The following is a 20,759-nucleotide window of genomic DNA, read 5'->3' as shown; positions in this document are numbered from 1 at the left end:
TTTTAACATTCAAATTCCTTACTTACAAGCATTCATTAACCTATGTAAATACACAGAACTGAAGTCATCAAAAGCATAGAAGAGGTGTACAATTCAGCATGGTAAGTCTACAGAGACACACAGCTTGCTCTTATCTGTCATCTTCTCAACTTTTTACCATCTTGTTGCATTCCATATACTTTTAACTGTTTCCTCGTCACCAATGCTCAGAAACAGCTGTGGTGCCAGGTAGTTGCACAGCCACCGCAGACTCCCATTAAGAGCCTGCGGGACCTGATCTGCAGTGAAGCCTCCAGACAGAACTATTACCTGATTAAGAAAATAGCTGCCCAGCTGTCTGATCATTGCCTAATAATTTCTTGTTCTTGAAGGATTTCCCACATAAATGAATACTGTTGTGACTGTTATACTTAATTTACTGTCTCTTCCCCTCTGCTGAGCTACCGCATAATGCGTGGGGCAAAGCCCCAGCAGCAGAGAAGAGCTGAGAGGGCACGAGGAGGTTCCTCTTGGTACAGTGTTGGTTGCTCCCCAGGTGTGTTCTCCCTAGAGGCCATGATGAAGCCATGACTGTCCCTTAAGGGGACACCTTGCTTATCACAGGCTATAGGATGTCCAAGCCTGTGACCAGAGGACATCACCACCACCAAGGGGAAGGAGACCCTGAGCTCCTACCCAATGGACAGCCCTGACCATTCAGCCACATCTTTGGCCCCTTGGAAGACAGCAGAAGCCCAGGAACTCCTCCTTGAGGATGGTCCTCATCCATATCTGCTAATCCAGAAGCAGGAGCCAGCACAAGCCTGGAGGTATACCTCATGTAGGTGAGGAGGGGGGAAAAGGGATGGGGTGTGTTTAATATTCATGGCTACTTGTTATAGGGCTTTGACTTCACATTGTAAGAGTAGCTTGGAAGGCTGAGGGTGGGATTGCTTATATCCTCAGTCTTATCTTCTTACCTACGTGGCAAGCATGCTAGTCATATTTGCATATTTCAGTATTTTGGCATCCTGACTATTTCTAAGAGATACATGGATACTCTGGATGTGGACTAATGCAGGTATTTCTCCAGTATCTCTTAACCCAAAAGGGGGCAAGGGGATGTAGTTTATAGGGTAAGTGTCAAATCCTTCAGGCATGTGAAGTGGTTTTGTCAGGTTAGGTTAATGGTTGGACTTGATGATCTTAAAGGTCCCTTCCAACCTCGAAATTCTATGATTCTATGATTCTATGACTCTGTGTGCAGTGTGTGCTAGTGGTACAGACAGGAGGTTGTCTGGAGCCGACTCAAGGACAAGTGTTGGCCCTAATTTTCTACCAGCCTCTTCATCATTATCATGCAAGTAATCAACAGCCTCTCTCACCACAGACCACTGCCCCAAACTGGTCACCTGAGCATGCAGACAGTGACTGCCAGGATTACAAAATCTGCCTCACAACCCTGGCCATACGAACCCCAAATCTGCCTCTTAAACACTGTGGGCAGCTTCCACAGTCAAACGACTTCTAGCTGCAAAAACATCTGAGTACTACCTACACATCCCAGTGCCAGCTTCAGAGTGCAGACTTTTTGGTAGAAACCCTTCCTTGGTCTATGGGGACCATGGCCCAAAGCCCTGCTCCATCAGCACAGCACGGTGGACAGACAGCTGCAGCCTGTCTTGTACAGAGATCAGAGACCACTGGAGAGAATCAAGTACTCATGTCTTGTTGTTTCATTCGTGACATTTGCACAGTAGGATGCAGGCATGCTTTCCTAGCATCCAAAAGGCCAGAAGAAGGACTGACCTCTGGTCAGCAAAGCGGAGAGCTGGTGCTTTGCTGGTACCGGTACCCCACCTCAGATGGCGGTGGTGGTGTCCACCCATGCCCCTGCCGTGCTCTCCTGGGACTCCTCCGGAGCTGTGGCTGTGCCCAGAGGCAACACGTGCAGGTGGGGAAATGCTGGGGGGCTGCACAGGGATTTAGACTTGTCCTGTTGCTGCTTAGCAGAAGCCTTCTGTGATGAGGGGGGAGAGGATGTCCTTTTTAGAAGACAAGTCGCCTTTTTTCTTTTCATTTGAAAGAGAGTTTAAGAAGTGGTGGACCTTACGCTTGACTGTGAAGGACAAAGTGAGGTGGGTCCATTTTTGTTGAGTTCTGGTTTTCTTTGAAGCTTGTGGTGTGGTACATTTCTGTGCCTAATCCAAGGAAAATGAGCGAATGATTTTGTCCAACATGCTGAGGACCAAATGTTCTGGCAGGAGCTTGTGCCAGTGATGTGAGAGGTGATGAGCCTCCAGAAGCTGTTTTTTACTCATAAGGTGCCAAAACAGATGAGGTTCTTTCATACAAGTAGTTGTAGGGTTCATGAGCTCTGTGTGGTATAAACAAATCAGACACAGTGCTGATGCCAAAAGCACTTGTGATATAGCTGTGAATACTATTTTGATGAGTATTTTATTTTTCAAATGCAGATGAATATTATCCTTACAGTAAAGGGCCGCAGGGACAGTCCTTGAAACTGATGCCCTCAGTTTACCTGCAGAACAGAAGTACATGTGCAATTGCAAGCAACGTACGCTTTCCTTAACATTAGTATGCTCTAACCAGGTCTGGAATCACATGTGAAGTTCAGTCTTCAAGTCCATTTATCTTCGGGCTGAGTGTGTGACTGTCTGCGATTCAGCAAGCTGGGACCAGTGTGCTGGTGCTTTCAGACAGACGGATAATGGTCCTTCTGGAGAAGGACTGAGACCAGCTATTTTTGTACAACACAGGCTGCCAAACAGCTTTTGATTTCCAATCCAGTGGTGAAGGGCTCCTAATATCTTTGCTATTATTAGAAGCAACCTACAAAATTACAAAGGTGGTGGATGAGCTGAATGCAGAATCCTGAACTAGGGGACACTCGGTGAGAATAGTAGGTGATCAACGTGAAAGAGGTAAAAGAAAGTACTTTAGCAATCTGTAGTGAACTTCAGGAACTCACTGGCACGCGGTGCTGTAGAAGCTGACAGTATCAGCAGGTTCAGAAGGGATTAGATAGACCCAGGGACAACAGGCCCATTAGAAAGACAAGGCAGGGACGTCCCCTCTGTGGTGTCCGTCAGATCAGACACACAGCTGTGGATGCGGGGGCAGTACGAGGGGAAGGGGCTGCAGACATCAGCCAGGCTTGCGCACACTCACCGAACAGCATCTCTCCTCTTGCAACCGCGTGATAAACTACTGCGCTGAGCCAGTATCACGTTCTTAATCTAGAAATGCGTTTTATACTCAACCTGCTGCATGAATATTCAGTTACTACAGCAGCCTAGGTTCCTGTGAGCTGACTAACGAGCTCAAAGCAATGCAATCAAACAAGAACAAGGATTCTTCTTCATTCCTGGCTCTGATCCTTCGCCCACCGGTGCCTTGCTGTATAGGCGGTCCCATTACACAGCTCATTACCAATCTGCCAAGGCAACACCCCCTCCTTACTGTGTACCCTGCTAACACATATAATGGAATGCCATATTACAGCCATTCATATTTCAATGCAAAATCTTAAAGGAACCAAATGAACAAATCTTCCATGGGGTACAGAAAAATATGGAGATAGTGAAACTTAAATGCTAATGAAATAATGCACAAGTGTGTAACACAAAACCATCCCATCTACAGCTCTACAAACTCTTAAGTCATGCATAGTGCAGCAATTATGGCAATTTCGAGCTTTCTTAGATTTTGAAGCAAAAAACTTTCTCTGCCCCTTGCATTTCTTACTTCCCAGCAACTTAGCAAGTAAGCCAGCATGCCAACTTTTAAGTATAAAATAAAATGAAACCGATCATCGTTTTTAAGCAATTGCCCTTGAGGCCACCCAATAATAGTGTTTCTAAATCAGTCCTACCTTTGTTTTCCAACTTGAGCTCCTCTGCTAGCAAGCTGTCTTGTCTGTTGCCAAGCACAAATGCCAGAAATGAGAGGATCAGGGCATCCAAGATTCCAATAATTGCCAGGATATATGCCCAGCGGACTGAACAAGCCCCCAGCGTGTACTTGTCTGTCTTTTCACCACACATCCGTTTTACCTCATCTGAATCCCAGCCATCAGGAAAAATCATACAACCCAGGACGAGACAGGCAGCTTGGAGAAAAAAGAAAAGGAGAACAATGGGATAATGAGACCAAACTTTCCTTTTGATGAGAACCTACACAGTTATCATTAAAGCAACACACTTTTTCATCCTGAGCTTCAAAGCTAGGTTACTTAAAAACAAGTCACAGAATTTTAGGCTGTGATTAAGCATTTAATATAAAAACTAAAGGTACAACTTCAATTGCGCACCCTGTTTAGAAAAAAAAAAATTACGTTCTGAATCTCTGGCCATTTTTTGTACCAGTACAATCACATTTTCCTGGTGAGACTGATTTCTTCATTGTAATACGAAAGGCTCACACAAAACAAAAGGGGAAAATGATACATAATAATAACCTGGATATTCAAAGCAAACACCAGATTACTGTCAAACGGTCAGGCAAACAAAACAGAGAAAAATAGAGGAAAAGAACTACCTATCATTTCTGGTAATCCAAGTGCTTGTAACACACATAGGTAATAGCAGGGGTTGTTTTTTTGGTTTTTGTGTTTGGTTTTTTTTTTTGGCAGTACCCCTTTAACTGAAATATGTTTTATACATAAGGTTAGTAGTCCTCAAAAACACAAGTAATGACATTGTTCTGCAAGGAAAAATAAGTTGTCAACATTGCTGTCAACTCCTGATCTGGTTTACCTAAGGAATCACCACATGACATCTCAAACATGAAAAAGTGCTGATCTTTTTAACACCAAGAAAAATGAAAAGCCTATACCCACATGGAAAGCGAGCCGACATTGACTACCAGCCGCTCCAGGAAGGGGCAGCCATACCGGGCAGGGGGACAGAGGCAAAGCGTGGGTGTTCATCCATCAGCCTGGGTGACTGCTAAACGGTTGAACTTAATTTTTAAGCAGCAGAAATTTGCTTTCACTCTTGGTTCCCAGGGAAACTGCCCTGCTGTGGGACAGCAGGTAGTGTCATGGGGCAAAGCGGCTCTTGTGGAGCATGCAAAATGGTGTGACAAGTTTGTTTTTTTCAAAAGCTATGTGCTCCATCACCTGAAGCACAGTCAATCTTGCCTGCTGGCCAGCAGCCGCTGTGATGTCCCCTGCCTCGACAGTGCTGGCATGAGGGCTGAGCACGCACGGCTACCTGTGCCTGGCCACCCACCTTGGGTGGGACATGTGTGCTCTTGAGCAAGGAGACCTCAAGCATGGCCCCCACTGGGTTCTGGAGCATGGTCAGAGCCCTTGCTCCAGTGTCTTACCAGCTTGACTGAAGTATGTTTGGGTTTGGCCACAGCCTTGGACTGGCACAGGACTTGCTGTTCAGACACGTGTCCTGTGGTCACTGGGGAGCAGCCTCCTTGGAGGTTATGTGCTCCTCTTCTTACTGGACCATACGCCTTGTGGTGGTGGGTACCATGACAGGGATGCAGCAGTGGGGCTTCTGCCCCCAGAGGATACACTATGCCCTGAGGTGGCGACACATCATTGCAGAAACACACACACAAAAGCAAACCTATATGCTGAATCTTCACTAGTGTGGTCTCTCCCCCCGAGCCACTAGCTGAGAAAATCCACAGGCTGGGAAAACATGCCAATATGACAGTTTCATAGGAGAGGACTGAATGTACTTCTAAACATAGAACCTGCGTGGGACCTGGCTTCCCACTGCCCATGGGGACTGTCATGGGGTACATCTGAAGGAGCGCGGCAAAGGCATGATTTGGACCCTGCAGATTGCTTTTGAGAATGGCTTTCCCTGGGAAACCTCACGCAGGTTGGCCCTGTGGTGAGTGGGGTGATGGACCAAGTGGTGTCCAGAGGTCCCGTCCAAGCCAAACTGATTTCTGGGTCTGCGGCAGGGAGGCAGTACATTTGTAACAGAGGACAGAGCAGTTGGGTACTCGTGGCACATTTCCTATCAGAGCAATGGGAACAGTGCACGGATACGCTTAACTGCAGCTCTTGGTCATGCTGACGCGTTGGCTTCACTGAAGCAAACAATGCGAGTGCAGCACTAGCCAGGGAAATGGCATAGGGGCATCTTCAGGAGGGGAGGATAGGGTGTAAAAATTAAGTAAAATAAGAAAAATAAAAAAATAAAGGTTATGCTGAATGGGTTAATTCCTCAGTTTTTATTTCATTTAGGAGAATCAGAAAATCCATATGCTTTCCGTATGTCTTTTCTAACTTGGAAACAAGCTTATTTTCAGCATTAGCCCTTCTTTCTTAGTACAGCTGATGAGATACAATGGATCCCAAACCATATTTTATAAGTCTTAATATTTTGTTGCATTGCACTCTAAATTGCAGGTATATGTGCTAATTGAAAAGAATACATTGTGTGTCTTTTGGGCTTTTATACGGTTGCTAAACCAGACCTCTGTTTGGAAAACAGTTTATACACAGAGTAGCTTGTGCAACCAACAGCTGCCGTCGCTGCGGGAATTGCAACAAGTTCTTGTCTTTTCTGGACAAACATAGGCACTGTCATTTTACATACCTCTGATGCCCACAAAACAAAAACACACCTGCAGTGAATCAATATGATGAAATACTGGAAGAGAGACGTGAAAGCAGAGCTCAGGAATGGTATTTTCCTTTTGACAGCTACACAATTGCTGTAGACAAAGCCTTGAAAGCATGTCTGCAGGAAGCATCCGACGTAGAATAAAACCTGCGCCTAAGGCATTTCACAAATTCTTCCTGAGCAGTTCATTTGTGTGAAAATACACCAGCTTATAATACTCTCAAGGACAATTAGGCTTAGAAACAAGGACAATTAGATAAGGACTGATTTACTCAGAACATGCAGGTTGGACAAATTGTAAGTCGCCTATTGCCTGCCTTAACTCATTTACACTGTTTCGTAAGATCTTCCAAAGATTTTAGAGACAAAGTGTACAATAATTTTCTTTCTTGAGCTGGTTACACACGCTTCCAGAAAGATTACTTCTCGCAGTCAACACATAAGCATTGCCCTCACACTTGCGAGGGACTCCACTGAAACGATGCAGCAAATCTGCGTACTTGTGGTGTTCATGAAAATGTCCACATTTACCCAGGTAACTATTGACAAAAGTTTGATTTACTATATAGCAGCAACTGCCAAAGCCAGTTTACTTTTATTCATCATCCTCAAAATAAGAGGAAGCTTAATGCTCAGCTACTGAGCAATAGACGTGGGATTTTTCTGCTAAATGTGCAAGAATAATTAGCAAATACTGACATCTCTGTGGTTTTTTTATTACACAGCACATCAGACATATGTTCTTAGTACTTCCTAAAAATAATTTAACTTTGTTCTTTTCCACCTAGGTAATTAAAAATACGGGCTCTTATCTCAGGAACTCAGTGCATAGCTTCCCAGCTGTGTTCCTCAGATTTCCAATTAACTCATCTTTCCTGAATTCTGTTCCTGCATGCTTTGATATATTTGCTTAACTTTCTGGAGTCATTCTGTCGATTGCAGTTGTACTTCTCTTGGTAATAACTCACATGGGTAAACGGTGGCTGGACTAGATCCCTTTGCATAAAGGCAGATATCAAAAAGGTGATATTATTATTATTTCCTTTGCCTCTACAGTTTAGATGCGTTCTGCTAGATGACTGCTTGGCCAACATCTTCAGATGCAGGAATCATACCTTACCTGTAGAGGTTAACATAAGTAAGATTAGTCAACCTCGAGTCTGCACTTGCTGAGGGAATATTTTGCACTGAATGCCTTTAAGAATACAGACTTGCTCAATAATATGAAATAGGTAATGATTAATTTATCAGCTACAAGACTGAAAAGACAGGTATAAAATCCACCTACAGATCTACTTTGTATTGCTAGCAATTTTTATAGTTTAATCCTTCTAAAGAGGATTAGAAGATTTTTCTCTAGAAGGAAATTACTTTCAGTTTCATACAAATTTGAAAAATGGAAACTATTTTATGCAATTTCAGTGAAACTGCTAAGAGATGATTTTATAACACAGACATGGGTCCCGTATCTTTGTCTAAACTTCCACTGTCTCTAATGGCAATATGTGACTGAAATGGCAATGTAACAAAGGCTACTACTGTTTTACTACTATCCAGTTCTAATGAATTCAGAAACTTTTGGATTTGGAAAGCTCGCCTATAGAATTAAAAGACTTAAATCACCAGTTCCTACAGACTTTTTGATTCAAATAAGGAAAAAGTTAAATCTATATTGGCTGAAGGCAGTCTTCTGGGTGTGAGCTGAATACATCAGACTGGCACCATCTTCCTGAGCCCGCAGACAGCCCAGCCTAGGACCTCTGTAGCTAATCAAGAGCTTTCATGAGAAGCAGCAGGGGGAAACTGATAAATGGCTGATTAGTGCCTCTGACACCATTCAGAACTATTTGGGCAACTATAAAACTTACAAGAATCATATCCACATCATTTTTCCCTTCGCTTGCTTGAGAAAGCTCCTGGCAGGGATAGTGCCTTCGTAATGATGGCCTTGGGCTTCCTCCGGTCCTTCTTCTAATTTTCTTACAAGATGTAGGGTAACAAATTGTTTCTCCTACATATTGGAGTCTGATGAAGCTTTTCAAGCTTTTAAAAAATAATTAATAAATAGCAGTTAAACATGCTTGATATATATACATTTACTTCTCAAAAACTTTTTTCTCATATGAACAGCTAACAGAAATTGTCACACGGTTTTCCTTTAGGGCTCTGAGTGACAAGACAAATTATTCATCCTAAGAGAGGGAGCCCAGGATTTTACCTCCTGGGGCAAAAGGATGCAGATAGGGCACTTCCAGAGACTGGAAACAGACACTGAATTGTTGCTGGCACTGACAGACTTGTGACTCTGACCAAGCTAATATTATCACAGCCTGTGCTCTGTGCATGAGCTCAAATGGTAATTAGCAAGCAAGTAGTTCATGATCCTATGGTTGTGCCAAATATGGTGATGGATTAATATTATATCATTGCATGGAATGAGGTTCTATTTATAAAAAGGCTGACTGTTATACAGGAAACCAGTGCTGAGAAATTCCCGCTGGCAGGACTCCTCTCTCATCTTCATTCTTTTCCTGACAGCACACCCAATTTGCTTGTATGTAGAGTGCGATGATGGCAAGTTTCTTGAGTCAAAAAAGTGGAATGGGAATTACAGTGACCAGCTGTTTTCTTTGTATACCCATGCATGCAAGAGCCTCCAGGCCTCTGTGGTTCCAATAACTGAGAGGTTCCTTGTTTTCAGATTTTTTTCTAAATGGTGTTTACAAAAAAACAGTGACCCACTAAACCCCAATAAATTGAAGAGGTTTTGCCAGCCATGTTGGTGGAGTGAACTTCTAGGACTGAGCGAAATGAAATGCGAGGACTCTGGCAGGGGACATTCGTGAGGACTATGGTCTTTCAGGAGCCTGTACCTGGGAAAGAAAAAAAAGGTGAGGGGAAGTGGCTGAAGACACAGGGTCAAATACAGTCCTGAGTGAACACAGAGGCTGCACATTCACACAGCTGAGATTGCCTTGAGTGATGTGGACTGTACTAATGAGCGGGATAATAATTCTGAGGTTACATTTGTGTTCTGGCTTGGAGCAAATGTGCAATTTTGAAGCAAATCCCCTGATTCTCTCCATTTACTGATTCCATTCACAGAAACAGTTCTGGTGCGTGTAAACCAGATTACTTTTGGAGGAGTTTAAAAGTTCCTTTCCAAAAGTTCTTCAATGCTGGATGGGGACCTTAAAATTCTGACTCAATGTGTGGGCTTCATCACCACAAAACCTGTGCCTAGGAGAAGGCTCTTGAACCATGCAGAGCTTCCTCAACACCTGAAATGGTTCTTGAGCAATATGAAGAGGCAAACACCATATAAGACTTCTTATTTGCTGCTTTGTTTGAAGACTGCCAGATCCAGTCTTCAGCTTTGGAGAGGTTCTTTAAAGAGGTGCCAAGTGGCTCCCCAAGGAGATGGCACAGCCTGTTAATTTGTGCCATAAGCAGACCAAAAGTTTCTCTGGCAGCAGGATATCTTGGTGGTGCTCATATAGTGTTGTTAACCACGTGATTGTTGTTGGGTATGAGATTGCCAGTGAGAAAAGTGGCACAAAATTCAAGATTCAAGGGCAGTGTTCTTGGAGACCTGGAACGATAAAGTCGTATCTGGACTTCTGTGCCCTGGGCTCCCATGTGGAACAAGGGAGTTGCACTGTGGAATTACTTCCTTGAGAGGCCCCCCTCTCCCCAAGTGAAGGAGCAAAGGTTTGTGGGTTAATCTTCCTTCAGAAAGCTTCAAACAACATGTATAATGGGGACATTTGGTCCAGAAGACCAGACTGAGAAGACCAGAAGTAAAGCCCTAGAAGCACATGCGATGAGGATGTGAGAGGCTTCAGCAGTAATTGCTTTAATCTATGTGTGCTCTCACTTGGTAATGTAGACAAGCCTGAACCTCTCCACAGGTTTAAGAACATTTATAGACAGCACGAAGGGGGAGAAAAAGGAGGAGAACCTCCCACTGCATTCTTGTGATAAAATAAAAGACTCCACACAATTATGGCCACGACTTATTATGGCACTGACTTTTTCACATCAAGTCTGATAAGAATATATACACACACATATCAAAAGGCGTGTATTTCCCATGCTGATTTTAAGAAAAGGAACAAAGACCACTAAATATTCAGTGACCGGACAGCAAAGAGAAACAAATAATATTGTGAAAAGCGGTAGTGAGGTAGGTGCTACAGTCAGGGAGAGAAGATTCAACATACTTGGCTGAGTTGACAGATTACTGAGATACTTTGATGCTAGCTAGTTATGCCTAGAGAGCAAAATGGAAGAAGATCAGCTGTTTCAGGATGTGAAGCTGGATAACAGAAATATGGTTGACCAACAGCCATTCCCAAAGACAAGCACTACAGAGCATGAGTTGCTCAGAAAGATGGAAACAACTGGGAATGTGAAGTAATGTTACATGTGAGGAATGTGTTAAGCTGTAAATATGCAGAAAAAAATAGCAAAGATGGTGCAGCCTACTTCAGATAAGATCACTTGGAGGAAGAATGGCAGGAGAAATTTTACTGCACTAAGGGAGCCTGTTTTAGACCTCAAGTGTTGGATTCATGTACGGATAGAGATTCCTTTGATATGATAGAGACAGATATTCTGTGAGGGGTTGTATCATCATGGGAGGATTTAACTTCCAAGTCTTGCTCGTTAGCCATAATAATTAAACTTTGAGATTAATGCAGTTCTATGAATAATTTAGTTAGTACAACAACTATCTTAGCTTGAGCATAAAGCTAATGTAATAGTATAGATTTTTATGAGTGTGAGGCAGGTGACTTACAAGGTGCATCCCAATGACTCCTTGTGAGAGACTACAACTTCTTTTGTTCCAGCCACGGTTATATCCCATTGGTATTTACAGTGCTTTGTCCAGAAAAAATATGGAAACTGGGGACTATTAATGGATGCAGGTCTAATCACCATGTGTGCAAAAAATCCCTAGAAATGTCATGACAACAAATGGCTAACAGCTATAGCAGAGGTAGATGACTAACTGATGAAAAATGGGTAAACTGAAATGATATACGACAAGAGATAAAAATACTCCTTTACAATGAAGCAGGTATGGGAGGTGGTATAGCTAGAAACCCACAGGAAGGTACGTGTCAAAAGTTACATTTACACTGTTTCACCTCCTGTGGTGTCCACTGGTCTGGGGATCTATAATTTCTTTTTCTTCTGATTTTTCTATTTAAAGTGTCTAAAATAGCATGAAAACTGTGTCAGAGCCCAACAGAGTTTTTCTAACACGTCTCTGTATCACAGAAGGTGTGTTACGACCTCTGTGTGTCAGCTGAAGGTCCATGCCCAGTCACAGGAATGACACTGGTGCTCGCAAACGCGTGTGCTCAGACAGCCATGACCTGGGAGTCAGCTGCCATGAAGCCAGGTTGTTTAATGATGTGGGGATATCAAAAAGCCACTTTTCTCACATGCTAGAGTGTCCTGAAAAAGAACTGTATAAGTAACGAAGGAACTACTTGTTTATGTTGCATCTTTGGGGGTTTTTTTTGTTGTTGTTTGTTTGTTTGGGTTTTTTTTTGTCAGATCACAGCCATCTAATGCAATTTTGGCTTGGCTTTGCTTGGCAACAAAATTTACTATTGAAAGTGTTTATTTTGAATGCTGGCACAGTGTTACAGCTTTCTAGTTTAATGTTAACTTTGTTTGGTAGAACCTGGTCTTTAGCTAAACCATATCAAACCATAGCATAGTGAAATGTTCTAGATTTTATAAATGAATAAACTCAGTATAAATGCAGTGTAGGCTACAGCAGACAGACTGGAGAATAGGTTCTATTATGCGTGGCACAGGCTAGGCATCGCTTGAGATCTAGACAGCTGATGTTTCATCACAAGTTAGTGGTCCAAACAGTGAAGCTATTTTAAATGTGGTTTTGGTAAAGAGAAGGAAGAGCTGGAAATAACTTTACGTTCAGTGACCGTGAATCAATTCAATTTAAATAAAATGAGAATATGAATAAAAAATGATCCTTAAACTGGGTTTAAAAAATGGGTATTTCAGAGGGACAAACTTTGATAAGCTAAAGGAACTAGCTAACAAGTTAACTAGATAGAAGAGGTCCATACTTAAACCTAGGGAACGCCTTGAATTTCTTTCAGACAAAGATGTAAATTTTCTGAAGTATCTTGAGAAGATGAATAAAATTCCAGGGGTACTTTCATTTCTATCTAAATGAGTAGCAAACTCTGTTTCCTTCTACCCCCACTACTCATCTCCCAAAAAAGCCTTGGAAAAAGGAAAGAAGAAAAGATGTGAGGACAAACCTTAGAAATGAAAGATAAAGGGACTAGTTAGCAAAGACGGACACATTTTGGAGGTTAGATACTGCAGGTCTGAAAGACAGCTTGCCAAAAGTCAAGCTGTGCTAAATCTTTCAAGAGAAACTGAAACAAAAACTCAAATAATCTTCAATTAGGTTAACAAAGAAAGAAGAAATGCAGAAATGGAGTGAGGCGGGGGCTAGGAACGAATTCTTTGCGTCATTTTTCAATGAGGAGGAAGACAGAACAGAAGGACAGTGTCCTGAGAGCTGATGAGCGTGAGCATTTGGAAACGAGAGATCCTGCCTCCAAACCTAAAATGATCACAATGTGCTCAAGCTGGAGGAATGGACCCCCCAACACTAAATACTGAAATAATCAATACATTGAACTGCAAAGTTGGTAGGAAGTTTTTTTAAAAGAAATGTATTGGTGAGATACTGGAGAACAGCGTATGTATTACCTAATCTTTAGAAAAATGAAATAAAATTGAGAATTTTAAAGTAATTGGAGCAAACAGTCATCAGTTTCACCTCAGGCCTTTGAATAATTGTTGAAAAGAAGTATAATGAAAGACATGGAAACAAATACAGTGGGGTGACTTTAGCATGGTTCTACCTGACAGCTAGGAAGCAGTAACTTTATAAAAGAAAGCTAAGTAATATGGTCTTCAGAAAGCATTTGACACTGTGTCATATGGAAACGTTTATTAACCTGGAGAAGACAGAGTTTACCATGAGAGTTTAAGGTGCTTTTGGTACTTGTTCATGGGGACCTGGCATTTTTTGCTTGAAGGCTCTCTCAAGCTATCATGAGCACACATGTTGGGCATCTCAAGGATCAGCCTGGGTGTCTATCATTTACTGTTTTCATTAGGAGCTTTGGCAAGAGTAGAGGTTTGGTAGTAAAATCCACTGATTGGAGGCACTATCAGTGCAGACTATTGGGACAAACAGTAAAGAAAACATATGAGTATGTTGATCAGCCCCTGGAGGACCATGAGTCACAAGTAATGTGCACCCATGAAAAAGGCAAACATGGGTGTTGGCAGTACCAGGGAAAATTTTTTCAGCATAATGTAAGCACTAGAGCCATCCAGTGCTGGTGGTTTCTAGTCTTTAGAACTTTTTAACAACCAGTTAATCAGAGCAAGATTATTTTAAGATGTAATGTGGTACTTTAGGAAAGGTATTGCATGATGCTGTAACTGCCCTGTGATAAGGGGACTAGTTTTGATGATTTAGTAGGTCTTTTCCAAGCCTATGTTCTTATGAGGAGGCTGAGAGATAAACATCTTTGAAATTAATAAAGACAGGTATCTAAGGGGAATAGCAGCCAAAGAACTGGGAGCTAGATGGAACTACAGAAAGCTAAGATCAAGAACAGTGTTGTCTATATCAAACTGAGAAGAAAATCTAGCAGAATAAATGGGTGTGAGAGGCAAAGAAGCAGCTCACTATTGGGATCTCTCACTGTGGTCTTTATAGAAATTTGCCCTTTCCTTTCTTTATTAAGTGTTTGAATATGTGATGGAAAAGAAAAAGGAGAGGCATAAAGTGATTTTCTTTTTTTGCCAGTCCTCATCCAAGCTATCCTGAGTTCTCTGCCAAACATCAGGGAACTACAACAGCCTGGTTTTGTACCTGGGAAGTGCATGGTTCCAGCTTGTTTCTGAAGCTACTGCAATTGCAAGTGAATCTAACCATGCTGGTGAGTGGGGAAGTCTGGGAATGCATCAGCCACCATGGTCAGGACAAACGGGAAAGTTCTGCAGGCTTCCGATGTGGAAGCACGATTCAGAAGCAAGAGATATTAATACAAAAAGGGAATTTCTGCGACTAAGTCTATAGTAGAGTCCATAATAAATACCACCATTTCAGTCTTTTGCTCCTGAAAATTAACAGCTTTGCAGCCAGTAAGTACTCATTTGCAAAAAAGGAGATGAAAACCTCTAAAAAAACATGTAGCGTTGCCTAGAAAACAGATCTGCATGCCTTATGCTGCTGATGCACTGGAGAATTTTATGATTACTCTGTAGAAACACAAGAGAATAGATCTCAGAGAGAGGGAAGAGCTGTTTAACTAGAAGGGCAGTCTTGGCACCTGAACAAATGGATATAAACCATCCAGGAATACATTTAGGCTGTAAAGTAGAAGGCAGTTTTGAATTGTCAGGGGAGAGGTTCTGGCACAAACTCAGTAGCTGTAGCCAGGCTGAAAAGTTTTAAGTTGTCCAAGTTGATGCTGTTAAATAGTTATTAAAGATGGAGTTTGATCAGTGTATTAAAAAATTATTAGGATGTGTTTCTCTGTGAGGCTAAATTCAGCTACTTTGGGCCTTTAAGACGACTGCAAGAACTTTACTGTCTTATATGATGTATCTTCAGACATCAGAAACCTGGGATTGTCACCATTCTCAGCACATGAGCTTTGCAGTAGCTGCAGAGCTGGACACAAGGACAACGCAGCACCCGTTTGAGCCTTAGGGAAGGAGCAGCATTGAAGGGAGACTCCAGATTTGAGCACTATGGCCATTTTGCTGAAAAGCTTCAGATTTATTTTCCTTTGACCATAAATTTAGCAAAACTCTCTGCCTGGATAAACCCTGCTCTCTGTTGTAGTCAGCAAAGCCTCTTGCTGAACTTTTTTTCCTCCAATAGTTCCACCCTGTGAAACCAGTCCAGCTCACACTGCCCAACCATTGAGTTCACAACCAGCAAGGCGTCCCTACACTGTTTACCGAACCCCATCCACACTGCTGCAACCCTCGGCAGCAGGGGTTTCTCTCTGTCTCACCTGGTATGTGCCCATGGACTACACTACAATCAATACCATATTAGTAATGCATTAAAGAATCAGCCCACACAGATGACTGCTGCAGAGAAACATCTGGTATGATGTTCTGGTCATGTTCAGTTTCATTTACATGACCACTTAAGGGTATTTGACAATCATCATCGGAAATGGTTGGGAAATGGGGTAACTCACCCATCCAGTACATGGGTCAGTGGTCACAACTGAGTGAGCGATTTCGAAATAACCACCAAGAACTCAACCCATTGTTATCTGACCTCTGCTTCGCTGGCTGCCATACCGTGAAAGAAACACGAACGCAAAACACCTGCAAGAGGAAATGAAATAAAAGGAGAGGGGTGGGAGGGGAAGTTTTCTTAAATGTGCTGAGGCCCTCCCTCTCCTTTGCAGCCCCCCCGCGGCGCCGGTGCAGAACGCTGTCTCAGCACACTGGGTGGCAGACGGGGAGTGGTGACACCCGCAGTGCAAACAGCTGCTCGGCAGATGCCTGTGCCTGCTCTTGGTCACCAGCCAGCCGGAGAAATCTCTCCTGTGGAAGCTGATCAAGAGATTCAAGAAGTTGTTTGGCAGTGGATAAGATAAATAGCTGCTGGTGAGATTTTTCTGCTGTAAGCTGAGATGCAGGTTCATGGTCACTCTACGTTCTCTGCCAAAACATGGCTATGATTCCCGGAATATAATGCATCATGATAAGGAAATGCGATTTAATGTCGAAATGGGAAGTGTTTTAAGATCGACAGTTTACAGGCATTCAACCCCCTGTTTGCGAGCATGACAGTCACATTCCCTTTGCCCTCACTTGGGGCTTTGTGTTCCCCATGTACTTTAGTGGAGAAAGTGAAGTTTCTGAGGAAGCGACTGAAGGCAAGTAGAAAGCTGATGTGATGGACAAGGAAACATTTTGTCACGAGCAAAGAAAAAAGAAGTAACTCAATGTACTGGGGGAGAAAGGGGAAGGGTCTTGTCCCTCTTATCTTTTGTAAAGTGTTAATGTTTTGCTAGAAATTACCTGCAGTTGACTAAATGCCATGCTTTCCTTGACAAGCGGTAATTGTACTCACCCTCTCTAAGACACCGGCTCATCCTCCAAGTATTAAAATCTGCTCAGGATTCACCCATTTCCTCAGGGTTGGGAATCCCTCAATGTAATCTGCCAGAGGGCTCCAGCTTGCTCTGTATGGGAAGATCTACCTCCAGACTGGTTTCATTCCCTTTCTAAAAACAGCAGCCTTCCCACAGCCAGCTTGCAGCCTGCTCCCCATCTCCTCTAAATGAGGGCACCCACGCTTGTATCTCAGGGTGGTTTGTGGCATAGGAAAAAAAGTAAGACAGGGTTTGAAGCATCTTTATGCTTCAGGCAAGTGGAAGGGGCTAAAGCAAAGCTAAAGGCCTGCAGCGGGGAGGAACTTAATGTCTGGAGGAGACAGGCAGCTGGAAGGCAGCCTCATGGGGCAGTCTCCTCTGCAAAGAGAGAGGTGGAAGCAGACGGAGGCGGCCTTGTTCTTGAGCTGGAAATGTTAAGGTTTAACTAAAGTCATTACAATCATTTAAATGTGATTTCCAAAGCAGTGCTAGCCGATATTGCAAATGGACTGGCACAGAGGCAAGACAAGTTCTGAACGGATGATAAAGGCATCGACTTTTGTATAGTGCCTTTCAATGCCCCTGAGGCGCACACATACGTCTTTATGCCTGCACAGCTTGTCAAGTGCTATTCTTCACTTATCTCTGCTACAGCTCTTCCTGATCTCCTAACAGCTTTGCTCGGAAGAAAAGAGAAATGGACAATAGGCCCCGAGACCGCTCGGCTGCATTGCTTCTTCATTAAAGTTGACATTTGGCAGTGAGGCTTTACTGCTTTTCAGGAGCTGATGTCTCATTGAAGCTAACAGCATCAGAGGTTTCAGGGGCAGCAACATCTCTCCCACCGAGCATGTGGGCTTTGGATGGTGGGAGAGAGCCCTGGAGAATGAGACCAGTAACACTGGTGATGTTTTTCTTTTTTGCTTTTTTCCTCTTAAAGGCAAGACTACCCTTTTACCGAGGGCCAAGCCTATGAGATTGCTGAGCCTCCTGAACTCATCGCTTTTGACATGCCATAGGTGAGAAAATTCAAAATCTTTAAAAAAATAAAAAAGTGGAAGAAATATGCATTAATTTTGTGAATATTTTATTACAATATATCTATATTGGCAAGCACATCTCATCTTCCATTTGCCATCAAGTTTGTCTGATCAATAATGTGTCCTATTTTTTTTCAGTATAACTGCAACAGTCCTTCCCTTGGTGCATTGGTAATCCTGATTCTCCTACGGGTTCCTAACTGGAAGGGTTAATTTAGGAATTTCTTTTCACTTCTACAGAATTACATTTCTGTGCCTTTATTTTTTTTTAGTCTTGCTGGTTAACCCCGAGATCTGCACTATACAGCAAAGTTTACCAGTATGTTTGTCAGCAAATCCTTGTGTGCATACACACACAATTTCAAGTCCTGTCTAGGTTTATGATATCAAATTGTAATAACGTTTTGAACATTTTTTTGTGAGTCCTGCATGTGTACTGTTCGAGTGCTGCAATGCCTCTGAGGTAAAGAAATCCTTAGTACTTCCAACACAGCAAACAACCACTCTGGTGCTGATTTTCAGCACTGATGCCCAGAAGTCACAGAAAGTAGGTCTCCCTCCATTTAAAATTTCTGGCATGTGCCTATTAATGTACCACTCCTGGTGACTTCTGTCATAGGAATGAAGATGTCTGTTCATTGAAAGGACTGGGATAATGTAAGGCAAAGCAGCAATGCAAGGCAAAGGGAAAATCTGACAGTCCCAGCAAACCCAGTGAGACTGACAGGGGCTGCTGGAAAAGCTGGGTACCTCCAAAGTTGAGTATGAAGCTTGAGGGCTTGCTAGGTGACCTCTGAAACCCCAGAAGTGCATGCTGCTCACCAGCTCATTAAGAAGGATGAACCAGGAGATGTGGTGTTTCCAATGGGAGTAAGAGGACTCTCACCCAACTGGAGCCAGAGCCAGAGGAAAGAGTTTAACTGAGATTACAGTAACTGTGCCTTCTTCCAAAAATGTTCATAGGTCCTGGAGCCCCATGTCCTTTTTCCAGTACTCTCTTTATAAACAAATAATGGCTGAAAACATGTATAATAGAATTTCTCTCCAGGGTAGTTGGTTTAGTTTGACTCTGTTGGTGGGCACAAGCAAAAAAGAGAAGAAATTCCACAAGCAACTCAAAATGTCCCTGAATGCATCAGGCAGCAAGTGTTTCTACCACTACATTTCAAGAAATTGAAATACAGCATAAGAGATATTTGAGCATTTGAATAAATGTACAGAAAAGAAAATGTCTGCCTTGCGAGCAATCCAGTATCTTGTCACCCAGACTACTTAATTTTTATAAATGTTTAGAGGAAACATAAACTTCAAGACCTCAGCCCATTAGAATCACCACTGGTTGTAGTAAGTTAGCAATCTTTAATGCATAATTCCTACATCTATTACCAGTGACACCTGTGAATTCATTTCTCAGTCTCACAGGACTATTTGCATTGGAAAGTGGTACTACAAAGTGACAGGGCTGAAAGCTTCTGACCTATTCCAAGCAAGTGTATTGGAAGTGAATCCAATTTACTTCAGAGTTCATGACAGTTTCTTTAGAAAACTTTAGTTTGGGGAGGCACCTTCTTCAATCTGCTGAAAAACTCCCTGACCATGATGATGAAGACACAGGCATATGGAAAAGAGTTCTGTAATTCTCTCCAAAAGTCCAAGTTCAGGCTGTATGAAGGAAAGGGGAGGCTGGAGTGCCTGGTTCAGGGGAAAACAGGGACTCCAGAAATGCACAGGAAAGTGCACCAAGATACTACACAATTCCTTAGATATCAAATACAGGGACCGTAAAATTTATGGTTCAAAATTCCTTAAAACCTGTACAGTATCAGTCTTCATGGAATCTGTCTTTTTGGGATTGAAGACACAATACCATGTCACAATTTGCCTCTCATTAAGCCCAAGAGAAAAATAAAGATTGCAGAGACAACCTGCAATTCATGAAGGAATAGCAGCCAACAGTTTCCACTTTTATTTTTGCATGGTTTAAAATGTTGCATAATGTTTGTCCTTGAAAACTGGCATTTGACATCTCAAGGTCCCTGAATAAGTCCATCAGGTTCATAAAAATGTGCTAACAGTTTGCTTACAATACCCAGGCAAGGTAAATACGGTCTATTCAGGAACAGTACAAATTAACTCAAAGTGTATGGAGAGGGCTGCTGGTGAGGCACTCAGCTGCTCAGCACCTCAGCTACCTTGGTGTTGAGCCCCTCAAAATCAGACAGTATTTCCTCTTAGCCTTTCTGCTATGAGAATAATGTTTCCCATCTTGATTCATGGGTATAACATAAAGATACACCATGCAGCCTTAATAATATAAATATTTGATTCACATCTCTTTAAACATGACCAGCTCAATATATCTAATGAGAACCACACTTAGCATTCATCCATCCAACTGCTCAGACAACAGTGAACTATATTCTTAGTGAAGTCTGAAAGTCAGACTGAGCCACAGATGCAAAGAGCACCTTAGGCTCTTTGGAGCACAACTGGTACGGCTCCCCTCCTCCCCCTCTGCCCTCCCACCATAGTGCTCTGAAGAAACATTCTTGTTTGCAGTGCTGCCTTTTAAAAAATGAATCTTTCCCAACCACTCTGGAGATGCACATCTATGCTTATGCGACATCCATGATGGTTCACAAACACATTCACCAGCAGGACAGTTTCCTCTTGACCCATCTTGCAGTCCTGAGTAATGTGCTCTAGGCAATCCTGCTTTAGCAGGGGAGTTGGACTAGATGATCTCTAGAGGTCCCTTCCAACTCTGAAAATTCTGTGATTCTGTGATCTGTCCATGTGGAGTGGAATCCCAGTTTGACCGGTATCTAACGTCATTCAGGAAATCCATTGCATGAAGTTTCTTGATTCTGTGCAGGTGGGACTCTTTCCAGCTTTGCAGAAACCCAAGACCAGAGAAG

General features: G+C 42.7%; 1 protein-coding gene across 1 annotated transcript in view; it reads right to left on the bottom strand.

The window, feature by feature from the left end:
• Nucleotides 1-1,985: 1,985 nt before the first annotated feature.
• The window catches only part of LHFPL3 (LHFPL tetraspan subfamily member 3), a gene marked incomplete at both ends in the record, with an annotated part of 181,970 nt that continues 163,196 nt past the window's right edge, over nt 1,986-20,759 (bottom strand). Inside the window, 2 exons of the mRNA XM_082496749.1 lie at nt 1,986-2,098; nt 3,875-4,111. Coding sequence (XP_082352875.1) covers nt 1,986-2,098; nt 3,875-4,111 — 350 coding nt within the window. The remainder of the gene's footprint in view (nt 2,099-3,874; nt 4,112-20,759) is intronic.

The sequence above is a fragment of the Vanellus vanellus genome (genome assembly GCF_965231255.1).
Source record: "Vanellus vanellus genome assembly, chromosome: 1".
Lineage (NCBI taxonomy): Eukaryota > Metazoa > Chordata > Aves > Charadriiformes > Charadriidae > Vanellus > Vanellus vanellus.
The sequence above is the reverse complement of the archived record's forward strand: the minus strand, read 5'-3'. Positions and strand labels throughout refer to the sequence as shown.